The following is a 26,555-nucleotide window of genomic DNA, read 5'->3' on the forward strand; positions in this document are numbered from 1 at the left end:
AGTTCCTTAAAGGGACTGTACAAAAGACATGCATGCTAAAAAAATATTTTGGCAGAAAAAAAAGAAAAGAAAAAAAAAGTGATTTCAAATTACTAAGTGAACATTTTGTTTAAAGCATTTCGGTTCGAAAAAAAGAGAAAGTCAATATATATATATATATTTTTAAATAAATATATAAAATAAATAGCAAAAAAAGATAATGATTTCAAAATAAAAAAGATTTCTAAATACCTTGCCCGTTTTTCATGTTAGAAGGCAGCCGGGGACAAAACAAAAAATGGCATCATCTGTTCAAACCAGATGAGACGTAGTAAAAACATAAATGAAGTAAAAATGTAGTAAAGTAGTGTAGTTAATTAAATTTCACCCTTATGTTCACTAACTGTGATAAAATAAGATTAAATATATGGAGCGATAGAATTCCCACCTTCAAATTGTGAGCGTAATATTTTACAAAATATATTAAGACATATACAGTACGACGGGGATATGAAAAATAACCGCATAGTAGGAATGACCCAGCCAAGGTCTCTTTGCATGTTAACACACAAAATACAGCTTTGTATGCTCATATACAAGTCAAAACAGCCACACATCCTTCACACAAATGTTTTGATCATTAATACGCACTTGTGTCCAAGATGTTTCAGGAAGTAGCCAAGAACTTTTAGCGCTTGGACTCGTATACTCTCACTTTTGGAGGCCAGGAGCTTGTAGATGACTCTGAAAAGGAAATATCAAAGATTCATAAATTGTAGGTTATTGTGTACTATCCCTTTAACCCTTTGGTTTTGGCACTTGCTATGTACAGTAAACAAACACACCAAAAAAATAAAAATGTACTCCTCATGGTCATAAATGACCGCATTGGAAATGAATGGGAAACTAATTTCATCTAGTGGAAACCTTTGGTACTGTGCCCAAACAAAATCTTACTGAAACCTGTATCATGCTCAGATTTGTTTAGATTCATGGCTTTGATTTTCTCGCAGTTTTGGAGTAAAAAGTGTCTTGGAAAATATGTAAATCATATAAAAATTTAAAATATTATTTTTGTGCAATTTTCATAACAAGCGTAAAATTCTATAATTTTTTTCAAGTTCACTTTTTAAAAACTTTTGTTCACAATCTGCCAAGTGTCATCTTTAAAAAGAGACCAAACTGCTCCAAAGCATTCAATATTTATGACAGTTTAAGTTGTAAAATTCATTTTCAGGTCTATCCTCAAAAAGTGAATAAATGGATTATAATGACTACATAAATATAATTCAGTACCATAAAATAATAATAACCTAAAACTACTAAATATTAAATAAAAAATGATCAAACTAAAACATAATACATCCATTTCCTTGATTTTTTTTTTGTCATTTTTGACTGCCAGGCAAAGACCACCAGAGGGTTAACCACAAAAAAAGATGAGAATATCAGTGATTACATATCTGAATCGATTGGCAGCCCTAGTAATAAAACGTTATAAGGGGAGGGCAGATAAAACAAGAATTCACAGGGAAGGCAGTTCAAATAAGCACGTAGGTCTCTTGTGATCGGTTGTGAGGCAAGAGGAAATGTGATTGATGCAAATCTATTTGAGTTACATAACCAGACGATGCAAGAGCCGTTTGTCCCTGAGGCCTCACCGTATTCCATTCCTCTGGTCGAAGGCAGGGATCATGGAGGCGGGGTGCTCAGACATGAGTGCGACCAAGAGCTGAAGCACATCATGGATGTTTTCATCCTACAGGAGAGAAAATTGAACAAACAGACATTGAACCACACCAGAGTAGACGGTAATGATCCACTAGATACCCATCAAATGTCTGGGTGTTATATAATCCTGCACTTAACTAGCAGTTTTCAGGATTCATTTGGTATTTTCAATCAAATGGCTGCAGAGATGGTGCATTACAGCAATTTCATGGGACTCGATCAAAACATTAATGCAGCTTTCAGGATAATGCTAGCGCCTTCCTGATGGACTTAAAGACTTCTGCACTTCTGACACCTGAGGTGAACATTTCAACCTTCCAGACTGATTAAAGCAGCTTGTTTTTCATCAAGAACATGAAGCATGGCCTGTTTGATAAAGGCTAAAGAAAATGAGCCCATAAGACCTTTTGCTCTGTTTATTGATCAGTTTTACCTCATGCATGGTTAGCAGGTAGTTCAGAATACTCTGCAACTCATCTTCCTTCACTCCTCGGTCCTAAAAAAAAAAAAAAAAAAGCACATAAAATTAGATATAAGCAGAACCATTCTCAGTGTTCATTTTATTTTTTGATAAAAATGTTGGTCACACTTTACTTAAAGCCTTTATATATAATGCATTATGAAGTATTTTAATGCATTAATTATACCCATTTTAATGCTATGTATGATCTCAGGAGTAATTGTAACCACAGTTATATTGCATTATAATACTTACAGTATCCATTCATTGTTACACCTTTGACAAGTATAATGCATTAAACACATGACAAACAAGCCATTTTAGATGTAACAAGGAATCAGAGAAAAACTGCATTTTAACTTTGGTTACAATTACTTATCAAAAATTGATACTTATTGAAAATGTATAAACAAACGCAAACGCGCATCAAACATATTAAAAATATAAACATAACATACAACAAGCATTACTAGGTTGTGAATTATTTATTCAATAAAGAAATAAATAATAGCAATTTAAAAAATAGAAATATCCACATTTTCAATTTGAACATTTCCACTGTTTTGCTTTGTTGATATTTGAGTTTTAAGGCACGCTTGCATGCTATGGATATTGGCTTTGAAATATTCTAAGATATACATACATTTTTCTGTTTTCTGTAATTTCTGTTAATTAAGCTGGGTATTTTAAGGTTCTGAATGAATAGGAAATAATTTGATGTTGCTGGAAGCTGCTTTACATTGTATTAGTGTATTGTATTAGTCTCAATGCTTTGTTTGGTGAAGTAAAGGGTGTTTGTGATGGATTGGGGCCACTATTACAGGCCTCTCACAATGCTAATAATTGCACAAAAAGTCAGAAAATGTGGAAAAGGGGCCGAACATTATAGGAACAAAACAAAAAGGCAGCGGCTAAATGAATAAAACGTGCTGGTTGGCAACCGCATCGTGCTTCCCAAACCAGGATAATAGCCTAGAGTGCACACAAAACACACATTTCTTTGTGTCGAGAGATGATCCATAATGCAACTCTCTCAGTGTTGGCCCCATCAGGCTTTTGTGTTGTTTTTAAACAAATAAAGGCAAATAAACAAATTTCTACATGACTGCCTTACAAACCAGATCATATTTCTGGGGTAAAATTAGGATAAATTGTGTTATTTTGACCAAGCAGATGTGTCTTCTGGCTGTCACTGCTTGGGAACTAATGCATTTTATTCAAGCTGCCCGATTCATTGCAATGACATGTCAAATAAAATCAGTTTTGAAGAACAAAGTGATGCACTGATGCGCATAGCAAGTAAAGCAGAAATGAAATGGAATGTTACCATGTGTGTCAAAGTCTTTTTATAATTAATGTATGACAAGTTTTATTATAAAATCTAACTACAAAATATGCATCAGAGATATGATTTATTCCTATGCTGTATAGTCTTTGATGAATAAAAAAAATAGTAATATATCAAGTATTGCATTAAAATACATAAAATGCACAATTAAAAATAGTGTATATAATACTAAGAAAATACTTTCAATAAAACTTTTATAACACACACACATATATATATATATATATATATATATATATATATATACACACACACATTTTTAATATGTAAAAATTTAAATAAAAATATTAAAAAATACTTAAACCGAAAATCTATAGTGGTTTTGTACAGTCTCACCTTGAGAATGAGCTGTTTGAGGAAAAGAAGCATGAACGCCCGCAGGGATATAATTTCCTTCTGAGAGGGCCGTGGACCATCTGTAAGAAAATTCAGTAATTTACAACAATTACATCGGTTGCACACATCTAAACTCTTGATAAACACCTGCATATGGCATTTTTATAAACCTGAGATGCTTAATATGTGCTATTAGTCATCATCAATGAACCAAAAAAATGAGCAAAAATGCCTTATGCCATTTTTATTCTAAGCTAATGTTGAAAAAAACATATTTAGCAGAGCTGACGTTATAAAATGTGTCCCTCTCCTTGAATATTTCCCAAAACTGACAAAAAACAAACAACATGTTTTTTTAGTGACTCACATATTAATGAACAAACTAAAACCCGGAGCTTGTAAGGAATTACTTGTTTCATTTTTCAGGGACGAGCTCAAAGCTTCAGGTTTCTTACGATGGGTTCAAACTGAATATAGTACAGTGTCACACAACACACAAGAAAAACAGCACTTAAGACGCAGCTTAGGGAATACAAGCCCCTAAACGATACACCAACCCCATTTCCAAACCACACAACCACCCATTTCTCTCACAATCCCTCACTATCTTTCTCAAACAGACACAAACGCACTCCCCATCTTTTATTGAACACGCGGTGCACAGACGTTACAAAGCTGCCATAAAAAATTCACATCACTTCCTATAAGAAAAGCAGCAGCTCAGTGCATGCGTGTGATGTAATGAAGCAGGTCAGCGGCTTTTCCCATCTCAAGCCATGTTCATCTTTGCATCAAGTGTGTCGTCATTGTCCTTGTGCTGCAGTTCTGTACTCTGTGTGTATTTACATACACAAGCGCTCTGTGGCAGTGAGAATTTGTACGCTATGAACGTGGTCAAGGTCTGTTTGTAGCCAGGTATATCCCTCGACCTTTCCCAGCTGCAGTGATTTGGTGCAGTGAGAGAATTGATGACCGTGTGTGTAGACTGTGCTCTTCTAGAGATCTGGAAGGTCAGATTAGTCTTGGGTCAGTGCATGTGTGTGTCCCAGCATTCAGCGTGATGACCACCCCACAGCATCCCAAGGGTCAAAGCAAGACGATCAATCAATGCTGCCTGTTATCATCACAGATCTGAGGCATTTGCAAGAATACGACCACTGTAAAAAAATTGCTTCCTTATTTTTGAGTACAATCTACTTGGATATTTAAGTCATTTCAACTTAAATCACATTAAACTGACATTAAATTGTTGAATCTTGCTTAAATTGCTCTAAATGAGTTAAAGCAATGTAAAAACATGTGTAGTCATAAATTATTGATCATATATTTTTACAGTGTATGTCATTGACTTTGAATCCATGTAACTTTATGCAAATTAATCCTTAGTGAAATTCAATTAGAACTAGATGAAGGCTGTTTTTGTTGAACCAAAAGTTTGTTAATTTACATTTATACTTTTACATCGCCTGGATTTTAAAATCCAATTAAGACTAAACAGATTAAAAAGGAGTCGAAATGAACACTAGAGTAAATTACATGGAAACAAACACTCTACAATGTGACAGAGCCATGCAGCATCATGGGAAGGGCAACGGGGTTGCCATGGTGACACTGGCTCTGCATCTAACAGAGATAAGCAGTCACAAGTCACAGTGCTATCTGAAGTACACAGGGAAGGGAAGAAAGAAATGCAACTATAGGCTTGTCTAAATGGATCAATACATCCGCTATATAAATATAATAGAAGAGAATGGACAACATCCAAAACTGAAAAATACACACAGCTTTTATGCACACAGCATATCAAAAAATGTGTATGCTCATTTTAACCTATTTTTACATTAAAATTACTTTTGCCGTCATCTAATGTTCATCTTTAAAAGCATTCTAAATGTAATACTTGGCAAATCTGAAAATGAATATCAATTTCTCATCCTGTATGTTATAATGTTGACTAAATTCACATTTAAAAAATAGATTTGTGCTTTTAATTTACATGTACTGATCAGAATTTTAATATCAGTGCATACTAATATATAAAATATAAAATTAAAAGTTTAAATTCAACTAAATTATGTTCTTTTGAATTTTCTATTCAACAAGTAATATTTTTTTATCTCAGTTTCCACAAAAATATTAAGCAGCACAACTGTTTTCAACATTGATAATAACAAGAAATGATTCTTGAGCGGCAAATCATCACATTAGAATGATTTCTGAAGGATCATGTGACACTGAAGACTGGAGTAATGATGCTGAAAATGCAGCTTTGCCATCACAGGAATAATTCACATTTTAAAATATGATAAATTGGAAAAGTTTTTTTTAAACTGTAATAATATTTTACAAATTAACTGTCATTATTGTATTTTTGATCAAATAAATGAAGCTTTGGTGAGTATAAGAGACTACTTTGAAAAACACAACAAGTCTTACAGACCTTAGCCGCCATCTTGTGATGCCTAAATTTACATTTAAAACAATTGATTTTTATTTCTCAGTGTTTTGTTTTTAATCATTGATTTAGAAAAAACAGTATAGAACTGTAATATTGGCCATGACATAAAAATAACTATTGGGTTATTAGCATTGGCCAGAAGTTTAATATCAGTGCATCTTTATATACAATAAAATGTTATATGCTTGGTTAAACAAGGAGATGATTGTGATCCTCTGTATTGGGAAGCTAATGAGCAGTTCTTATGATGTCAGATAATACAGCTGACAGTAAAACACCTCATGATGCTGTAAGAGATGTTAGATGCTACAAATCATTCACTTCAGACTTCAGCATCACTACACCTTCTATCTCACTCGAAGACTCACCTCTGGGAAAGACAGCCCAGGATGGAGATAGAGAGAGATGGCAAAAAGATGGAAAAACTGACAGATTTTGCATGTGGCATTTGAGAAAACAGTAAGAATGAAGGAAAAACAAGTGAAAAAAAACTACAGCGCGAGAGAAAATGAGACAATTTAGAGACTGATAAAATGGGAAAGGGAGAGAAAAACGGAAAACAAGAGTGAGACAGAGAGAAAGTAATCTTGAGAGAAAAGCAAGAATTAGAATGAAGAGAGAACAGAAGTCTGAGGCACAAAAGTGCACAAGATACGAAAATAGACTGAAACGGGGGGGGGGGGAGGGGGATGGAGTAGGCTGTGTTTCAAGATTTATTCACACTTAATATTGCTAGCTGCCTTTTTGTAGACACACGCTCCACCCTGCCACAACCGGTTAGCAATCTGAACTGCCCAGCTGTTCTCAGAACGTTTTTTCCTCAGTGGTATATTGATATGGGATTTCCTCAGTGGTATATTGATTTTTTAAAATCAAAATGAACATGAGATCTCAAGATCTAGGGATTCATTTAGGCCAATTGTGGTACCCGATCCTGTCAGCAAAGTGCAAGTGTTCAGCGTGAAGTATAAAGGATCCACATATGGCAGTAGACACTGCAAGTAGATGCATGTTTGAGCACTCACCTAGGCCTTTAGGGGTGATACCGCTGCTTTCCAGAGGGTTGCTGGCCCAGTAGTAGTATTTGAGGGTGTGCATGAGCTGCAGGACCGTGCCCACTCTGCGGATGGTGCTGTAGATGGTGGCAGTGCCAATGAATTCGGCCGACAGGTACGTGTAGAGGGAAAGCTGAACCTGAGATATGGAAAACACACAGTGGATCACAATTTAAAATGGGCTGAAAGGGTATTAGTAAAAAGGATCGTTCCAGTCTTAGATGCTGATTGGTCAATACGGAGTTACTAAAATACATAGTACTGTTCTACTGGAAGAATGACACTTCTTTTCTTTCTTTTTTTTTTTTTTTTTTAGAAATATTATTTAAAAAAAATAAAAAAAATGAAATTACAAAATAAAAATACGTTGTTTAATGTATTAAATAAAACATTTTAATTAACTTTTTGTTCTTTATATTATGATATAATTTTTAAAAAAAATTTAAAATATATTTTAGCAATAAGGCAGTCAAGGCTGTTGTGAATTTGCTATATTGTGAATAACACCTTAAAATATAGTCACCACATACACTATCATTCAAATGTTTGGGGCCAGTAGAATTTTTTTTATGTTTTTGAAAGAAGTCTCTTATGCTCACCAAGGATAAAAATACATTGAGATTTGAATATATTTAAAATATAATTTATTCCTGTGCTAGGTAATCTGAATTTTCTCATTATTATCAATATAAATAATATTAATAACGATACTCGGTTACTAACGTAACCTCGGTTCTCTCTAGAGAGGGAACGAGTATTGCGTAAGTTTAGCTTACGCTACGGGAAAGATTCATCTTCTCGAGATATTGAAGCCAAAAAATTATCCTAAAATTTTTTTATTTTGTATTCATTGTCAACGCAGTGCAGCAGCTAGCAGACCTAGAGCAGGCCATCTCGCGTGGTCATTGGCTGCCCTGCGGGCAACTGCTGCAGCCTACCAGTGAGCCCGGCGTGACGTCACGCACAATGAAGGGCGCCCGCGCCTTTATAGCGTCATAGCCCGCCAGAATGGGCGTGGCTTAACGTATAAAAGTAGGGGCTGTAGGCTGAATTCCCTGGTTTTTCGTCGACTGAAGCGATGTCGCTCGTGGCACGAGCACGGCCGGTTACGCAATACTCGTTCCCTCTCTAGAGAGAACCGAGGTTACATTAGTAACCGAGTATCGTTCTCTTACGAGAGGTTCTCTCGTATTGCGTAAGTTTAGCTTACGCTACGGGAACACTTTGTCAACGCCGTGCGCGCCAAGCATCCACCATGAGACCCCGAACTTTCAGGGGAACCCCATAAGCGGAAAAAATAAGGTGGCCAGCCACGCGGGCCATTACTTGTACATAAGCACACATAGGGAATACAGAGCAGCGTGCCGGTCTGTATAGGCACATGGCACATACCATACTAGTGCAGCTCAACCAGGAGAGCTGAGTCACGTGAGAGTGATCTGAGCAGGAAGATCTGGGCAGAATACACCTCTCCTTCAAACTGAAAAAGTTTAGCCTGCAAGGCAGGAACTTCTAGGTTATAAAACCTGACAAAGGTAGACGGAGAGCTCCAGCCCGCCGCTACACATATGTCATGGATAGAAATCCCACTGGACCACGCCCACGACGAGGCCACGCCTCTCGTGGAATGAGCCCTGATGCCCAGAGGGCATTGCAGACCTTTTGACGCGTAAGCAGCTGCTATAGCGTCCACCATCCATCTGGACAGGCTCTGTTTCGAGGAGGCGAGACCCTTGGTGCGCCCACCAAACGAAACAAAAAGCTGTTCTGAACGCCTGAAGGAGGCAGAGCGCGTAATGTAAAATCTCAGTGCCCTGACAGGGCAGAGGAGATTCACCTCACCTTCGCTGTCAGATGCTGGCAGAGCTGACAGCGAAATAACTTGCGCTCTGAATGGAGTGCCCATCACTTTAGGAACATAGCCATGTCTAGGTCTGAGGATGACTTTAGAGTCATTCGGCCCGAACTCAAGACACAACGCGCTGACAGACAGCGCATGCAGGTCCCCCACACGTTTTACTGACGACAGTGCAGTCAGAAAGACGGTTTTCAGTGATAGATATTTCAACCCCACGGAGTCTAGTGGTTCAAATGGAAAGGCTTTCAGGGCCTCGAGGACCAATGAAAGATCCCACATAGGAACCGACGGGGGGCGCGGCGGGTTCATCCTTCTAGCTCCTCTAAGGAGGCGGATGACCAACTCATGTCTTCCCAGTGACTGGCCGTGCGTCGATTCTGCGAACGCTGCCACGGCCGCCACGTATACTTTGAGCGTGGATGGGGACCTCCCTTTATCCAACAGCTCTTGTAGGAAGGTGAGCAGATGCGCCACCCCGCATGTCCGTGGGTCCAGACCTCTGTCGGTGCACCATCCGGAGAACACCGACCATTTAGACGCGTAGAGCCTTCTCGCGGAAGGAGCTCTAGACTGCTTGATCGTGTTCATCACTCCTTCTGGCAGGGCAACGAGTACCCGTTGATCAACCATGCGTGCAGAAACCAGCGCTCTGGATGGGGATGCCAGATCGCGCCAAGAGCCTGAGAGAGGAGATCTGCCCCCACCGGAATCGGCCACGGAGCTGTAAGTGACAGCCGTGCTAGTTCCGGGAACCAAATCTGATTCTCCCAACGCGGGGCTATGAGGAGCACCGAGTGGCGCGTTTCCCTGATTCTCTTGATCACCTGTGGTAACAGAGAGACCGGAGGGAAAGCATATAGCGGGAGGCTGGGCCAAACCTGGGCCAGCGCGTCCTCGTCCTTTGAGAAGAACGTCGGGCATTGAGCGTTGTCTTTTGACGCAAATAGGTCGACTTCCGCTCTGCCCGAATAGGCGCCACAGCTTCTGGACCGTTTGGGGGTGCAGGGACCATTCCCCTGGGGGAACATTGTCCCTGGACAGTTTGCCTGGGCCGTCGTTCAAATGGCCAGGCACATGCGCCGCCCTCAGCGAACGCAGGTGCATCTGAGACCAAATAAGGAGGCGTTTCGTCAGATTGCAGAGATTTCTGGATCTGACACCGGCCTGACAGTTTACATAGGATACCACAGACGTTGTCCGAGCGGACAAGAACATGTTGGTCCTGTATGAACGGGAGGAAGCGCTTCAGCGCGTTCTCGACCGCTATCATTTCCAGACAGTTTATGTGAAAACACTTCTCTTGGTCTGACCACTGGCCGAAGACCGGTCTGCCCTCGAACAGCGCGCCCCAACCCGAGTTGGACGCGTCTGTCGAAATGACTTTCCGATAAGAGATGGTTCCCATCATCACTCCCTGCTGGTAATAGTCGGCTACTAACCAGGGCTGCAGAGCCGCTATGCAGGTCTGAGTCACTCTGATTTTCTGGCCACCAGAAACCCAGGCTCGTCGGGACGCGCGAGCATTCAACCAGCGTAGGAGCGGGCGCATGCGCAGTAGGCCCAGCTGAAGCTGATGCCATACAGCCCAACATCCTTTGAAATGTTTTCAAAGGGAGAAAGCTGCCCTTCTGGAAAGATGCGACTAGGCGGCGAACACGGCGCGTGCGCTGTATCGATAAACGAACCGTCATGGTCACCGAGTCAAGTTCTGTTCCTAAAAAGGAAATTGACTGGCTGGGCAGTATTGAGCTCTTGGTCCAGTTGACCGTGAGACCCAAGCTTTCCAGGTGACTGAGAAGCACTGTTCTGTGAGATAGCAGTTCTGTCTCTGACTGTGCCAATATCAGCCAATCGTCCAGATAGTTCATTATTCGCAGCCCCTGACTTCTCAGGGGGGCGAGCGCCGCGTCCAAGCACTTCGTAAATGTACGGGGTGCTAGGGACAGGCCGAACGGCAGGACGGTGTATTGATATACCTGACCGTCGAAGGCGAATCTCAAAAATTGCCTGTGACGGGGTGTTATCTGAATCTGAAAATAGGCATCCTTCAGATCTAGAGAAATAAACCAGTCCCTCGGGCGAACGTGCGCAAGGATTTTCCTGGTCGTAAGCATTTTGAACGGTCTTTTCGCAAGCACTTTGTTCAAATGTCTCAGATCTAGGATAGGTCTGAAAGCTCCGTCCTTCTTGGGTACGAGAAAATTTCGGCTGTAAAAACCTGACTCGCTCAGAGAAGGCAGTACCTTTTCTATAGCCCCTTTGCACAGCAGCTTTGCTATTTCTGCGTGAAGTAGGTGTGCTACTTCCGCATTCACTATCGTCGCGGTCCGGGCTTGAAAGCGCGGGGGACGGCGAATGAAGTGTATAGCCCTGCTTTATTGTGCTCAGCACCCATTCTGAAATCCCTGGGATAGTTTCCCAAGCAGGTGTGTGAGCCGCTAGGGGGCGAATGGCCTTCGGGTTCAGATCGCTGCCATTTGCGGGTTTGTGAAACTGAACCGGCGCCGAAAGCGCGGCGCACGCGCTCTCGGTTCTGGGCAATGGCTGCTCGCTGAAAGCCGAAACCGGCTGATTTATGTGAGATGTCCCAATCATAAGGGATGGGGAACATTCTTTTTTCACTTTTTGACGCGCGAGCAGCGCTCCGGGCGGAAAAGCTTCCTGTAAGCGTGAGCGCGTGTGCGTGGGCACGAGACTTACAAGTGTATTTGACGCCCTGATCATAATGGATGGGGAGCTTATTAATGCCCTGCATTTTGTGATAACACTTAAACGCGCGGGCGGGGCCCGGGGGGAGTTTTGTGTTAGCAAGCGTGAACGCTCTCTGGCGGGCACGAGACTTACATTCATAACCTGCTTTTTTGATCGTGTAACAGAGCGGGCAGATAGTGGGCACAGACCTGTGGACACATTGGGTTGCATTACCGGCTCGTTGGCTGCCAAATACACCGCTGCAGTGGCCTTATCTAAGGCAGTGGTTCCCAAACCTGTCCTGGCGACCCACCAACACTGCACGTTTTCTCTGTCTCCCTAATCAAACACACCTGATTCAACTCATCAGCTCATTAACCCATGTGATTATGAGTTGAATCAGGTGTGTTTGATTAGGCAGACAGAGAAAACATGCAGTGTTGGTGGGTCGCCAGGACAGGTTTGGGAACCACTGATCTAAGGGGACTGACAGGGCGAGAAATTTCGACGGCGGCGCGCAAGCCCGTCCGGGTCATGCAGAGAGCTCGAGAAGGCTTTGCATGACGCGCAATCGACGACGCGAGGGCGGGGTAGCTCTCTTGTAACGTAAAGAGAGCTAGCCGTGTGCTCGTTGGTCGAGCAGAACTGGGAACAGTGTTTGTATGAGGGCGCGCGCACAAGTAGTGGGCACGGGACCTACATGTGACACAGATGATGCCCGTCCTGGTCATGCAGAGAGCTCGAGAGGGCTCTGCATGACGCGCGAACGGGGACACGAGGGCGGGGTAGCTCTCTTGTAACGTAAAGAGAGCTAGCCGAGTGCTCGTTGGTCGAGCAGAACTGTATAAAAAATTTCTGCTCTTACCATGCATCCAGTACGTCGCGTATGTTGATGCCCGTCCGGGTCATGCAGAGAGCTCGAGAGGGCAAATGGATACGCGAGGGCGGGGTAGCTCTCTTGTAACGTAAAGAGAGCTCGCCGCGTGCTCGTTGGTCGAGCAGAACTGGGAACAGTGTTTGTATGAGGGCGCGCGCAATAGTAGTGGGCACGGGACCTACATGTGACACAGATGATGCCCGTCCGGGTCATGCAGAGAGCTCGAGAGGGCTCTGCATGACGCGCGAAACGGGGGCGCGAGGGCGGGGAAACTCTCTTGTAACGTAAAGAGAGCTAGCCGCACGGTGCTGTGGTTAAAGACTTCGATTCTTGCCCGCAGGGTCGACATCGGAAGTTCCTTGCAGTGCTCGTATCCTCCGCCAGGATGGAGCAGGAGTCTCTGGTGGCATGTTCCCCGGCCTCATCTTCCGATGCGACGGCAGTGAGGCTCGTAAGCGGAAGTTGCGCGTCGGTGAGGAGAGGCGGGGAAGGCGAAAGCGAGGCTCGAGGGAGGTTCTCCGGCGAGCGTGTCGCTGTGGCCACAGGTTCCGGCTGTCTCAGGGAACGGCGCTTCTTCCTGCGCGGTCCCACAGAGGGCGGAGTGACTGCTGCGGTGTTGAAGGCCTCGAGTCCGCAGGGTCGACAGCGGAAGCTCCTCACAGAGCTCGCAGCCCCCGGACGCGAGGGCGAGCTCTGTCTGTTCCAGGCCCAGGCAGAGAGCGCAGATCAGGCGCTGAGCGGGGCTCTACACGAGCCGCAGGAAGTGCGAGGCATTTGTAAAAAGACGCTCGCTGCTCTTTTAGCATATATATAGCCTGGCAAAAGGATACGTCGCCGGATAGCATAGCTCGCACGGATGGCTAAAGGTGGCGAAGACGGCCGGCTTCCTCAGCGCTGTCCTAAGCTGGCTGTTCGCTGTTCGACGGCGGCGGTGGCTTCTCTCAGATCCAGCGATGCAAAGAGCTCGCTGAAGAGACGAAAAATCAGGGAATTCAGCCTACAGCCCCTACTTTTATACGCTAAGCCACGCCCATTCTGGCGGGCTATGACGCTTTGGAGGCGCGGGCGCCCTTCATTGGGCGTGACGTCACGCCGGGCTCACTAGTATGCTGCAGCAGTTGCCCGCAGGGCAATGAGCCAATGAGCACGCGAGATGGCCTGCTCTAGGTCTGCTAGCTGCTGCACTGCGTTGACAATGAATACAAAATTAAGGATAATTTTTTGGCTTCAATATCTCGAGAAGATGAATCTTTCCCGTAGCGTAAGCTAAACTTATGCAATACGAGAGAACCTCTCGTAAGAGAACCCGTGATTAATTTTTTCATAATTGTTTGATGAAAAGAACATTCATAAGAACATGTATATGAATTTTTTTTGTTACACTATCAATGCCTTTGCTGCCATTTTTACGGCGTCTTTGCTGAATAAAACTAATTTACCTAAAAAATGTATTATTTAACCCCAAACATTTGAATGATAGTGTATATTATCCTACTCTTCGTTTAGCTGGAACAACTGATAAACTTTCCAAGAGTCAACAAATACGCATGAAAACACATCTGGGTTACAGATTTTCCCTTTTACATAGTTGTTTCTGCAAGGAAAACGTTTGTGTGTAAAAAACGATTATCTTAAAGCCATCCCTTTGGGAACCTCGCACATACACACTTATATTCCCACATTTACACAGTCACTTCTTACACTGATCAACATGGACATGCTAATTAGGCTCAGGCTTAATGAGGCTGCCGTGGAAACACACTTTATCAGTGCATTTAATCTCACGTTGACCCAGCCTGCTGATTCAGGTCAATATCATGGGGACATTTCCCCTCGAACTAAATTACAGCTTTATATGCAAGCAGGTCAAAGAGAAAGCAAGACCACGAGGACCTCTTTATGACAACCTGAATCCAATTGAACATTTACCTAAGGAAAATGTTAATAGTGCAAGAGCAAAACTCACTGCAATGCATTTGCTAAGGTGTTATGGGTGGTTTTTAATGAATTGTGAGGGATTTGTCTTCTTTCAGAACAAGGTAGAACATTAAAAAGTGTGAAATATGCCTCAATCCGAAAAACCTGAGCTATAACTTCTTTACCAATAACCTCTTTCTTTTTTCTATAGAAGTAATCTTTCATATATCTGCGTTCTGTACTCCAACCTTCACTTTATCTCTCTCTCTTTCATTCCCTCTGGATGTTTCTTCATTCTCTCTATCATAAAGGGCTGCAGTCGCTGTGGGATATTCACTCCTCCACATGGAAGGGTGGGAGAACAAAAGCGGACGATCGTTTCATCCGGCGGTCATGTTTCCCAGGTCATTATCCAATAATTGAGCCTGCCTGCTTTTGTAGAGGCAAGGCACTTTTTTCAAAATAAGTAAATCAAGTGCCGTTGAATGCAAAGCTTACTCACACAATTCACACCCAGTAAGTTTGGTGGATAAAAATAACTAGAAGCATATGCTTTGAGCAATCATCAAGTACACAAGTTCTGCATGCATAATGTAGGCTGACTGCTTGGGTCACAATGTCATTAACACCTCACTTACAAGACCTTTAGTAGTTCCATTGTACACAGATGGTATCAAGACTATATATCGCATCTATTGCAACTTTCACTTGTTTCCCTCACTGAAACTATTTTTTTTTATTATGTATAAAATCTATACATTTATTTGAAAATGTAATTAAAACATTGATCATTTGCATATCAATACAATGTGGAAATACTTGTAAAATACATGTACACTACCATTCAAAAGTTAAAATAAAGACATTTATTATTTATCATAGAGAAGTTACAAAATTTCTATTTTGAATAAATGTTTTTCTTCTGAACTTTCTATTCATCAATTAATACTGAAAAAACATGTCAGTTTCCACAAAAATATTAAGCATCACAACTGTTTTCAACATTGATAATAAGAAGAAATGTTTTTTAAATTGGAAATGAAGCAAGTCTGTCAACAGCATGAAGTACTGCAAAATGGCTGCGCCCCACAAAAGCTATAGCAAAACATCTCTTTTTTTCTTTTAAATGGTTACATTTATCGTGTTTGTTGTATAATTTTTGAGAGTGGAAATCCATTTACTAAATAATGTTAATTAGACCGCACCAAATCAACATATTACAGTGAAAGAAGACTGGAGTAATGGCTGCTGATAATTCAGCTTTGCCATCACAGGAATAAATGACTTATACTGTATTATAATATATAGAATAGAAAACTGCTATTTTAAATTGTAATAATATTTCAAAATATTACACTTTATACTGTTTAATGCAGAATTTGTGAGCATAAGAGACTTCTTTCAAAACTTTCAAATCTTACAGACTTTTGGAAGCTAGTGTAACACTGCAATCCTTTGAAATATTATTTAAAAGGTAACACCAAAGGCTAATCCATGGGTATTGCAACATTTAACAACAATGGACAGATGTGAAACATGACTCTTCAGGTGTGGGACGAGCTCACCTTAGCTGGTGTATGGATCCAGATGGCAGCATTAAACAAAACGTGATCACATAGCTGCTTCAGTAAAGGAGCTCCATGTGTCAACCCATCTAGATACTTAGCAAAGGACAGAAACTGCTCCAAAACCACCCTGGTGATGTGCATCCGAGAAGACTGATGAAGAGAGAGAGAGAGAGAGAGAGAGAGAGAGAGAGAGAGAGACAGCATGGGAGGTGAGACAGATAGTGTATTTCAGGCTGCTAACACTTTTTATTAACAGAAATGCTAGACAGAGGACAAAAGATTTTGGTTATGATACAGGGCCACGATGCAAGCTATACTCAACCCTGTATCAAACAAGCAGTGCAAGTTTGAAACAGACACAATTTTGGCCAAAAGTAATTATAAATTATAATAAATAGACTTTTATAAATTAAAAAAATGAGTGGACGACTATCTTACCTTCTCTAGCAAATAGCCAATGACCAGAAAGCCTTTTCCACCCAACATCTGCTCCTGCATGGCTACTGAACTCTTCAACAACTCCACTAGGAAAGCGAGGAGAGTGGCACTGCAAGAGTAAATGAAAAAAAAATGTATTTAAATATGTAGCTTTTGTGAGAGAATGGGATTAGAATACAATGTGTAATGAGTTTGAACCTGCATCTCTAACATGAGCACCAAGGCTCAACATATCTGGAGGACAACAACTAAATCACAGCTGCAACATTTAATATGGTAGCTAAATGTTTAGGGACACCTCAAGGACAAGATAATATATATTTATATATAAAAATGTACAGTACACACACACACTCATAATGATGGTTCCCCTCCCCAGAAGCGATATTGCCAGCGAGCACGAATTATGTCTTGGTTTCTTAAATGATGTTTTTGCGGTGATGAGATTGCTGATGAAATGTCTCTTTCTGAACTGCCATAAGCCAACGGATGGGCGGATAACCTCACCCATCTCCCCGCAGACTGTAAACCCCAGTGGGGAACATTACCACTGATCGATACCCCACAGACCTCTGCTCCGCTGATTATGCCTGCCAGCTCACTGCTGATCTCTAATCTACTCGCCATGCCTGTGAGTTCCCAGAGCAGAACCACACGGTGACCTGAGAAATGAGGGTACGGCCATACCAGCCTCCCATCCCTCCTTGAGCGGTCTAGTGTCTTTATGAACAAATCTCTCAAAATCCTACATTCTTTCTGTCACGCTCTATTTCTATCCGAGAATGACAGATTCCATTTATAATTCATGGCAGACGTTCCTGACAGTGACTGACATGGCACCAACTTATTATCAAATGCAAAACTATAAGCTTTGGACTCAAGATTTGAGAGGGACATGTAGGCATTACTTCAGCATTTACAATACAAATAATGACTGTTTTCAAACAGGTTTCTTAATAACGACTGCTGTAGTTTTTGAGAAATTAGTAGCTCCCCAAACTCACACCACTGGTTAAGCCAATGTTTCTGTGTTGGTGTGGTTTGGATGATCAAAACAAACAGAGCCAACAGAGCAAACAAACAAAAAAAAGCTTACTTTAAGTTTAAAAAAAGTTTACAGTACCGTTCTAAAGTTTGAGGTAGGTACGTTTTTTAAATATTTTTAAAAGAAGTCTCTTATGCTCACCAATGATGCATTTATTTGATTGAAAAAACAGTAAAACAGTAACATTGTGAAATATTATTACAATTTAAAATAACTGTTTCTATTTTGACATATTTTAAAATGCAATTTATTCTTGTAATGCCTAAGCCGAATTTCAGCAGCCATTTCAGCATCATTACTCCTGTCTTCAGTGTCACATGATCCCTCAGAAATCATTCTAATATCCTGATTTGCTGCTCAAAAAAAATCCTATTATTATCAATGATAAAAAAAGTTATGCTGTGTTTTTTTTTTTCAAGATTCTCTGGTGATTAGAAAGTTAAACAAAACTTTTATTTGAAATAGAAAATAATTCTTTTGTAACATTATAAATATCTTTACTGTCACTTTTGATCAATTTAATGCGTCCTTGAATCTTAAAAAGAATTTTACTGGCCCCAAACTTTGAACAGTAGTGTATTTAGTATACTGTAGTATAGCCTCTGAATATTACAAAGTAGAATATTCTCTTTAAGATATAAATGTCATATCAATACAAGTAAAAAAAAAACAAGATCTACTGAACCCTGAGAGTTGAAATTCTAAATTTAGCTCAGTGGATCTGCAGTCTTTATGGTCGATACTCACCAGACGGTCGTCTCCACAGGACTGTCGTTGGGTTGCCTGTAGTCCAGCTGTGAGAAGAGCGGGAAAAGAACTTGGATTCCTCCAATGGAGTGGATGGCGCTGTGGATGGAGTGAGTGACGATAGCCTTCACATCCTGCATAAACATGCAAAAATGACTTATTAGAAAACTGAATATAAAGCGTTTTCTCGAAAATCTTCATAGTAGGTCATAATGCATGATATACGAACACAGTATACAATATAATGTACATTATAATCAGTTTTATGATGATAAGCAGCAACATGTTGAGCCTAAAAAAAGACATTTAGCCTTACAATATAGCATATTTCACAAAATATAGCACAGTCTCTCACACCATTGTGCTTATATTTTCTGTGTTACAACCATAATATGTCAATGCCATTACTCAAATTATAAATATACGGTTTGTAAATCTTAAAAAATGGCCTCATTTTAAGAGTGTCTTAAATAAATGTGTGATTAAATAGCTATTTTTCATCATTGAAACACTTTTCACATAAAAAAAAATAAAAATAGAGAAACCGTTTCATCCAAACCATTCCCTCTCTACGTAAATATTTTTTTTAGTTCTGTAGCCTTTTTTTTCAGTCCTCAAGAATCAGTGAACAACAACAGTGATAAACATGATGTTATTTGTGTGTAAGAATAAGAACCGACCTGCAGCATTAGGGCATGTGGCGAGTGCACAAATATGGAGGAGTTTTCCCTGGGCGAGGACTCCAGGCACAGCTGTGCGTCGGTGGCTTTAGCGTTGTAGGTGAAGGCAATACTGCTGGCCAACTTCCCATCATACAAAACCTGCTTATGGTGCTCAGCCAGGTGGATGTCGCTTTCTGACTTGAACTTAAACGTGCTCTGTGAAAAAAGACAATTCAAGTTTGGTAAATGAGTAACATCCTTCAAACAAAGTTCTCTCACATTTTGCTTCGCTTTCAGCTTCTCTTGACAGTGGGCTTGTGGAAAGCACCAGGGACTGGGCCGCATCCCAGAGGACTGATGCTAATAATAACAATAAAAAAGCTTTAATTACCGAGGCACAGAGCAGCCACACACACAGGCGTACATTATCTTAATGAAGCTCTGGGTGCAGAAATGTGCCATTTCACTAATGGCTCTGAGCGTGAGTGCATGCCGGTATGAGCATGTGTGTGTAAATGTGCATTTATCTGCAAAATCTCTCTCATGTGAGCACTTTGTGACACTAGTCATCTACTCAACTGAGGGAGTGAATGAGGGACTTATATAAGATCATGCAGAATTTCCTGACTGTGCATGGTAGGATTTTCAACTCACCATTAAATTTGCTTTTCCCCTCAAGATTTTATATATGGGATGTTTGGAAACTATTTATTTTGATCTTATTAGGTTTTTTTTAAATGCATTCTACCCAGTGAACGACTTTTGTGTAAGTGTTTTACTCAGATAAATGTGTAATTTAAAGACATCCATCCATCCATTTTCCAAATCAATAGTCATATTGAGGATGCTGGAGCCTATCCCAGCATCTCAAGCCATAGGCAGGGAAAAATCCATGTGGCCAATTTAAAGACATGTAACAAATATATACTGGATAGTCTAGTTATAAATAAATAAATACATAAATAGTATTGTTAAAAATTCATCCTGATGAATTTACAATACAAATCAAATTTGTCCTGTTGTAGACAGGGGCGGAGAGTATGTTGGAAAACTAAACGCACATCTGTTTACTGTATCCAGTGTAGACAGCATCAGTGATTATAATGAGTCTATGGTGTGATGATATATTCGTCGATGTCTTTCTAGAGGCAGTCATATGCAAAAATATGTGCCAGTGTAACGTCACAGATCCCCAATATCCACACGAGATATTTTTGCAGCTTGATTAAATAAATGCTTTGTTTATAATGAGGATGAATCATTGAAAGTTATGAAACCTGCAGGATGTTGTAATGGTACATAGACCTCATGTGTCTCAAAAGATCAAGGCAAGTTTGATTTCTCATGTCATGACCCCTTTAACTTTCTAAAAGACTGAATATTAAGCATTATAGGCATGCACATAAGCATACAATCTACAACATCTATCTGTCTCACGATTCTACAGCAGCACTTCTGAACAGGAATGATAGATGTATTAGTAATGAGACCAGCACAAACACAGTCACACACACACACACAAAGCAATTTTTCAAAAAACAGTACGATGCAAATAAGCCCTTGCACTGGCACTGAGATTCACTGCAGTTTCCTCAGGACTAGTGCCAATGTGTCCACTTAGCAACACACTGACTGGCACTGAACACAGCATCAAAACTTCTCTTCCAGACACGCCTCACACACTCACTCCGGACCAAAATACACACAGTCAACTAGCTTAAGTTTAACTAGCTCTCTAAATAAAGACATACTGTATCTTAGCCTTCTATTATTTATAAACATTATTAAGAACAGCATGAGAGGTTTAACCGTGCAAAGAGTCTAGCAGCTAAAGCACAGCCTGCTATCAGCACACTAATTAAAGCATCATAACTAAAACAAAAATCTAAATATGTCCAAAAATCAAGACCATGTAAGAGGGGGAAATATTAACCAACAATTTCAATATGGTTCTCTTCCTCGGTGTCATCCAAAGACTAATCCCACTGTATAAAATAATAGCCAATAAATATGAGATAAAGCACGTCATGCTGTCAGCATGCTAATTAAAGCATGAAAAAGAAAAAAATATAAATATAAAAAAATAATACTAAATATATACAGTATCTAAAATGAATATTTTTACAATATAAAACTAAAGAAATAATAAAAATAATAATAAATAAATAAACAATAGTCAACTTAATTATTTTGACTAGTCAGTGCATGGTTTTATGCCTGTCATATATATCCACCGTCATGACTCATCTCTTAATATTTTTTTTCCTGAGAACATTCCAAAAAGGTTTTTATCAGATTCATCTAACTTCTGAAGACGTATCGCATCAAATTTGCATCCATACCACAACTACTATAGGTCAGAATCACATACACTATGAAAAAAGACATTGTACAAGGTCTCCTTCATTGTATCAAACAATTGTTTTTATTTCAATGAACTTAAAACTTCAAGGCAACCAGGTTACTCACTTTAAGTTAAACCACGGATAATGGTTTACAGTGTGCGAGTAGTAGACACACACTGCAAACAGTGGACACTCACACCCGGTGTTGCCCAGGGAGCGTTTAGGTGTCATTTCCTGCCTGTTTTGAGAATCGAACCTGTGACCTTCGGGTTACAATAACCATTAGGCCACAACTGCCCCATGAGCACAATATAAACCTGCTGCTGTAATATCATCCAGCATTCGACACATGCCATTCATCTTGAGTCACGGAGGGACACAGCAGCACTGGCAAACTCAACCAGCTGTCTGAGAAACGGGTCACTGCTTCGACACCCTATGGCAGATATCCGATGCTGCAAAGCCAGCACACTTTTTCCTTGCCGTCTCTCGCTCTCTCTCTCTTTTCCTCGTTGCAATCCCATGAGAGGACAGCCACACCAGCAGCAGTGACAGAGACTAACAGCACTGGAATCCAGCAGAGCTTTCATACACTCTGATGAATGATGATCTATATAACTTAAACACACACAAAGGCGCCAGTCCAGACGGCTCTCTTTGCGGCAATGCCAAGTGCCCCATACCTCACATGCTAATTACCACGGCAACACACAGCCAGAGAGCAGCTTGTTGGCTAACACATGCTGACCAGACATCTGGACTTCCTCGGGTACCATATCAACTGGCTGCAGCAGCAATACACACTCACACCCAGACTTTCACAGACAAACAGACAGCGAAGGACACAAATGAGCACACATTTTCCACATAAATGATATGCATGTTACATAAACAAAATCATCCTCTACATACTAGTTTTGCAGTATGCAGTATGTGTGATGCAGAATCTGTACATTTTACGCATACATGAATGCCCTGCTATATTTGCAAAAATGTGCAATATGCAGTATACAGAGCATATACACTTGACTCATTATTTGATCAGACTTCCAAAAGTTGACATTTTCACACAAAATTGAATTAATAATGCAAAATAATTGCTTTTCACCAGATGGATGTCCAAAATGCAATCTATTGAGGTAATGTGACAACAATGTAGCATGCTATTATTTGAAACGTTCACCTCTGTATAATGCGTACTGTTTGTTTCATATACAAGGAATTGAAGTGAAAAAGCAATAAAATCAGCAATATTGAACACTAATTACAGTATCTGTAACATGTATTGTTGCATGCTGCATACTTTCTCAGACTACTGATCAAAAGTTTAGGGGCAGTAAGATTTTTTTTCTTTTAAAAGAAATTAATACCTTTATTCAGCAAAGACAGATTTAATTGATTAAAATTGCATTAAAGACTTGTATATTGTCACAAAATATTTTTAATTCCAATAAATGATGTTCTTTTGAACTTTCTATTCATCAAAGAACCCTGACAAAATCTATCACAGTTTCCACAAATATATTAAGCAGCACAACTGTGGTCAACACTGATAATAATAATACTACTAAGAAGAAATGTTTCTTGAGCAGCAAATCACCATATTAGAAAGACTTATGAAGGAATAATGATGCGAAAAATTCAGCTTTGGATCACAGGAATATTTTAAAATTTTAAAATATATGAAAATAGAAAACAGTTACATAAATATAGTTATTTTAAATAGTAAAAATACTGGTTAAATTGAGTAGGTGTGCAATTCCTATCATATACTACTATTTAAAAATGTTATGTAGTACAGTAGTACAAAATGCACATAATGCCACGAAAAGCATTACATTTCGAAGCAGCTAGCAATAGCAAGCTAGCTTTGAAAGCCAGAGACTCCAACCTCCCTGAATAACGTGTTTATGAAAAAAATTGCCTACCCTACCTTTAACAAGAGCTGTAAGAGATTTTTGCATTAAAAATCCACATCAACTTCTATATCAATAATGTAAAACATTCACTGCATATCAGGTCTCTCTCCACTGAGGCATCTTCCTGACAGAGCATCAGAGCGTTGTGCACCCATCAGAGAACGTACACACACACACACATCCCATGAATAATCCACACGTTCTGCTCTTGATTTTTCTTCTATAGCTAAAGTGAGCTGCAATCAGGCGCCGGGGAACTTCCAGCCGCGTGGGTCCAAGGATTAATAATTAAAAATCCCTCAATAAGTCCAGATGCAGTTAACTCTCTGTGCCAATAGAGCGGGGGAGAGAGAAAGTATGACATGCTTTCGTTTTTAATTCTCAGATTTAATGCAGACTTTCTGTCCCCGTTATCCTGGTTTAATTTAAGTATTGTTGTAATTTGTTTAATGTAAGTTCATCCAAAAATTGTCATCAATTACTCACCCTTTTGTCGTTCCAAACCTGTAAGACTTTAGTTCATTTTCGAAACTCAAATGAAGATCTTTTAAATGAAATCTGAGAGACTTCTGTCCCTCCATTGACAGTCCATGCAACTAACACTTTGACGCTTCAAAAAGTTCATAAAGATCCTGGTTACATGTGACAGGTTCATAATCTCTTCTTAAAATAACTTGCTGTTTAGGCTAATAATCAGAGCCCTGTTAACTTAGCACTCTATAAGGCTGTACAAGTGGCCAATAAATAGTTAAATATTAAAAAATTCGTTCAGTTTTTTGATGATATTCAATGTATTTAGATTTTTAAACAACCATTGTATCCAATTCAATTCAAATTCCTATTTTAATGCAAGAAGTAAAAATACAGTGAAAATCTCTTTTTAAAAAATGGCCTGTTACTAAATGAACACAAGGAATAAGAAGTTATCACAGTTGTGATAATAATTATGTACCTTAATATTATTAATCAAATAAACATTACTAAACAAAAAAGTATTTACTTATTTTAGTAAAACTTGTAAAAGAAATATGTTACACAAGGACTTTGTTCAAATTTTTTTAACCGATTCACTGAAATGGACTGTTAGAACTGATTCATGGAAATAATCAAACTTTTATGACTTTCATTTATATGGACAAACATAATACACAGCAATGTTTACCTAAATATTACTAATTAACTAAATAAAATATTAATCAAATAATTATTACTAAACAAAACATATTAATCATGTTTTTACTAAAAATATTTAGTAAATGTCACACATTTTTGAGTGAGTATTTAAATGAACTGTCAAAGCTTTGCATCCATTCACTGAGACGGATGGTTTGAACCGATTCATGGAAATGAATCAAACTGAACCGAACCGAAATGAACACAGTTTCTGCTACTGAAGTTTAAATCAAAGAGGTTATTATAACATAGTCTACTGAGATAGACTTTAGAAAACATACCTAAATTAAATTAATAAACTTTGTCAAATAAAAGCACATTGAAATATACATCATGTTGCTTAATTTTATATTAACAGCAAAATCAGTGTTAATATATTGTGAATATTAGAAATATCGGCCTGTCCTGTTAGGCAGCAGCCAAAACAAGCTGTGCTTTGCCTGATGAAAAAAAAACGCAAAGATTAAAACTGAGAGATGCTGTTAATCATCTGTCCATTTAGCCATAATGTACAATAACATCATCTGACTGAAGTAAACAAAAGCTGCTTATCATCAGATCATCTGACCCGGGTAAACAAGCCCTGTCCGAACGCTTCCTGTGAGCTTGGCTTAAATTAGGGAGCCTTGCGCTTGGCTGGACGGAAACATTGTGTAGGAGACTTTTCAGTTAAGGTAGAAAAATCAAACTTGACGGCTTGGATTTCCCCTCAACGCTCTTCTCTGAAATACAGCTATTAACTGGTCAACCAGAAAGATGAGACAGCGATTAACATCACTCATTTATCCTTTACTCTTCGTTTTTATACCAAGGAGGGTTTTCTAAGGGTTCATCTACTTTAAGCGCTGCTTTGGCATAAACACTTCACCCCATCAAGCAGAAGCAGCAATCGGTTCCCACATGCATATAGACCCGTGAGACAGGCCCGTCTGAGAGGTGAGAGTCCGGTTAATGAACGGGGAAGAGAGAAGAGAGTGGAGCATCAGGTATTATTAACTGATCTGTCAGGGAAATGTAGAGCCGGTGTAATGAGAAAGTACTTTAGCACAGCACTTGTTTGAGGTATAGCTTTCTCAGCCATAGACAGACACGGACCGCCCAATGTCCGATCACTGAACTTCTGAGATATACTGCACACAAAACTGGAAAGCACACAAAACAGAGTGCACAAATGCAATGCAACAGTCAGGGCTTGTATCAGTCCACCTGGAAACACAACCAAAAAACACACTCTCTAGTTCATAGGTAGCCTGGCTCTGCCCTCCTACGTACTTCCGCTCAATTTTCATTTTCCTTCAGTACGTCATCTGGGTTTGCGGTATATTTGCGGGTTTTCTCCAGAGGAAACATTGTTATGCATGTTCCGTTCATTTTATTGGAACACTGCTAGATAGGACAGTTCACTGGTAGTAGGACAGCTTGGTTTCAGTAGCGATGCGCCATACACTACAATATGTGTTTTAAAATTGGCTTATAATATCGAACATGTTTTGATATCCTCCAAATAGATGGAATTATAGGCTCTGTTTATACCAGTGCGTTTTCGTTTTAACAAGGCTTTTTAAAATGAAAATGATCCTTTTCCATACTGCCGTATCAGAAACGATCCCCGTACACACTAAATGGCTGAAAACGCCTGTCAATGACCATTCATGCACACTGGGCGTGCGCGTACAAGTCTAAACAGTTGCCGATTGCTCTAATAATAGCTTGCCTCTTGCACATGTAGGCAGCAGCAGTATTATTAAATGCAGAGTTTAACTGCATAATGGCTGCTAAAACGGACAGCAACTACGGCGTAACCGTAGCAAAAGTTATGCGTTTTAACAACAAAAACAGACTAGTGTAAACAGGGCTATAGTCTGAAGCTAAAAATATCGTGCCCATCATACACTACGTGATTTTCTGTGAAATTTGTCAACTCTGACCGGCCAAAATCTGCAGACTG

General features: G+C 39.9%; 1 protein-coding gene across 3 annotated transcripts in view; it reads right to left on the reverse strand.

Annotated features, from left to right (window-relative positions):
- The window catches only part of nbeaa (neurobeachin a), a 136,736-nt gene that overhangs the window by 36,658 nt on the left and 73,523 nt on the right, over positions 1–26,555 (reverse strand). For all 3 annotated transcript variants that reach the window (XM_077242264.1, XM_077242263.1, XM_077242262.1), the window contains exons 9-17: positions 19,189–19,386; positions 18,509–18,642; positions 16,717–16,825; positions 16,276–16,428; positions 7,338–7,506; positions 3,855–3,934; positions 2,144–2,206; positions 1,641–1,738; positions 631–723 (exon numbers count right to left, since the gene is read on the reverse strand). In XM_077242264.1, coding sequence (XP_077098379.1) covers positions 631–723; positions 1,641–1,738; positions 2,144–2,206; positions 3,855–3,934; positions 7,338–7,506; positions 16,276–16,428; positions 16,717–16,825; positions 18,509–18,642; positions 19,189–19,386 — 1,097 coding nt within the window. The remainder of the gene's footprint in view (positions 1–630; positions 724–1,640; positions 1,739–2,143; positions 2,207–3,854; positions 3,935–7,337; positions 7,507–16,275; positions 16,429–16,716; positions 16,826–18,508; positions 18,643–19,188; positions 19,387–26,555) is intronic.

The sequence above is a fragment of the Siphateles boraxobius genome, unplaced genomic scaffold, assembly GCF_051911475.1.
Source record: "Siphateles boraxobius isolate OS27281-9 unplaced genomic scaffold, OSU_SipBor_1 25, whole genome shotgun sequence".
Taxonomy (NCBI): domain Eukaryota; kingdom Metazoa; phylum Chordata; class Actinopteri; order Cypriniformes; family Leuciscidae; genus Siphateles; species Siphateles boraxobius.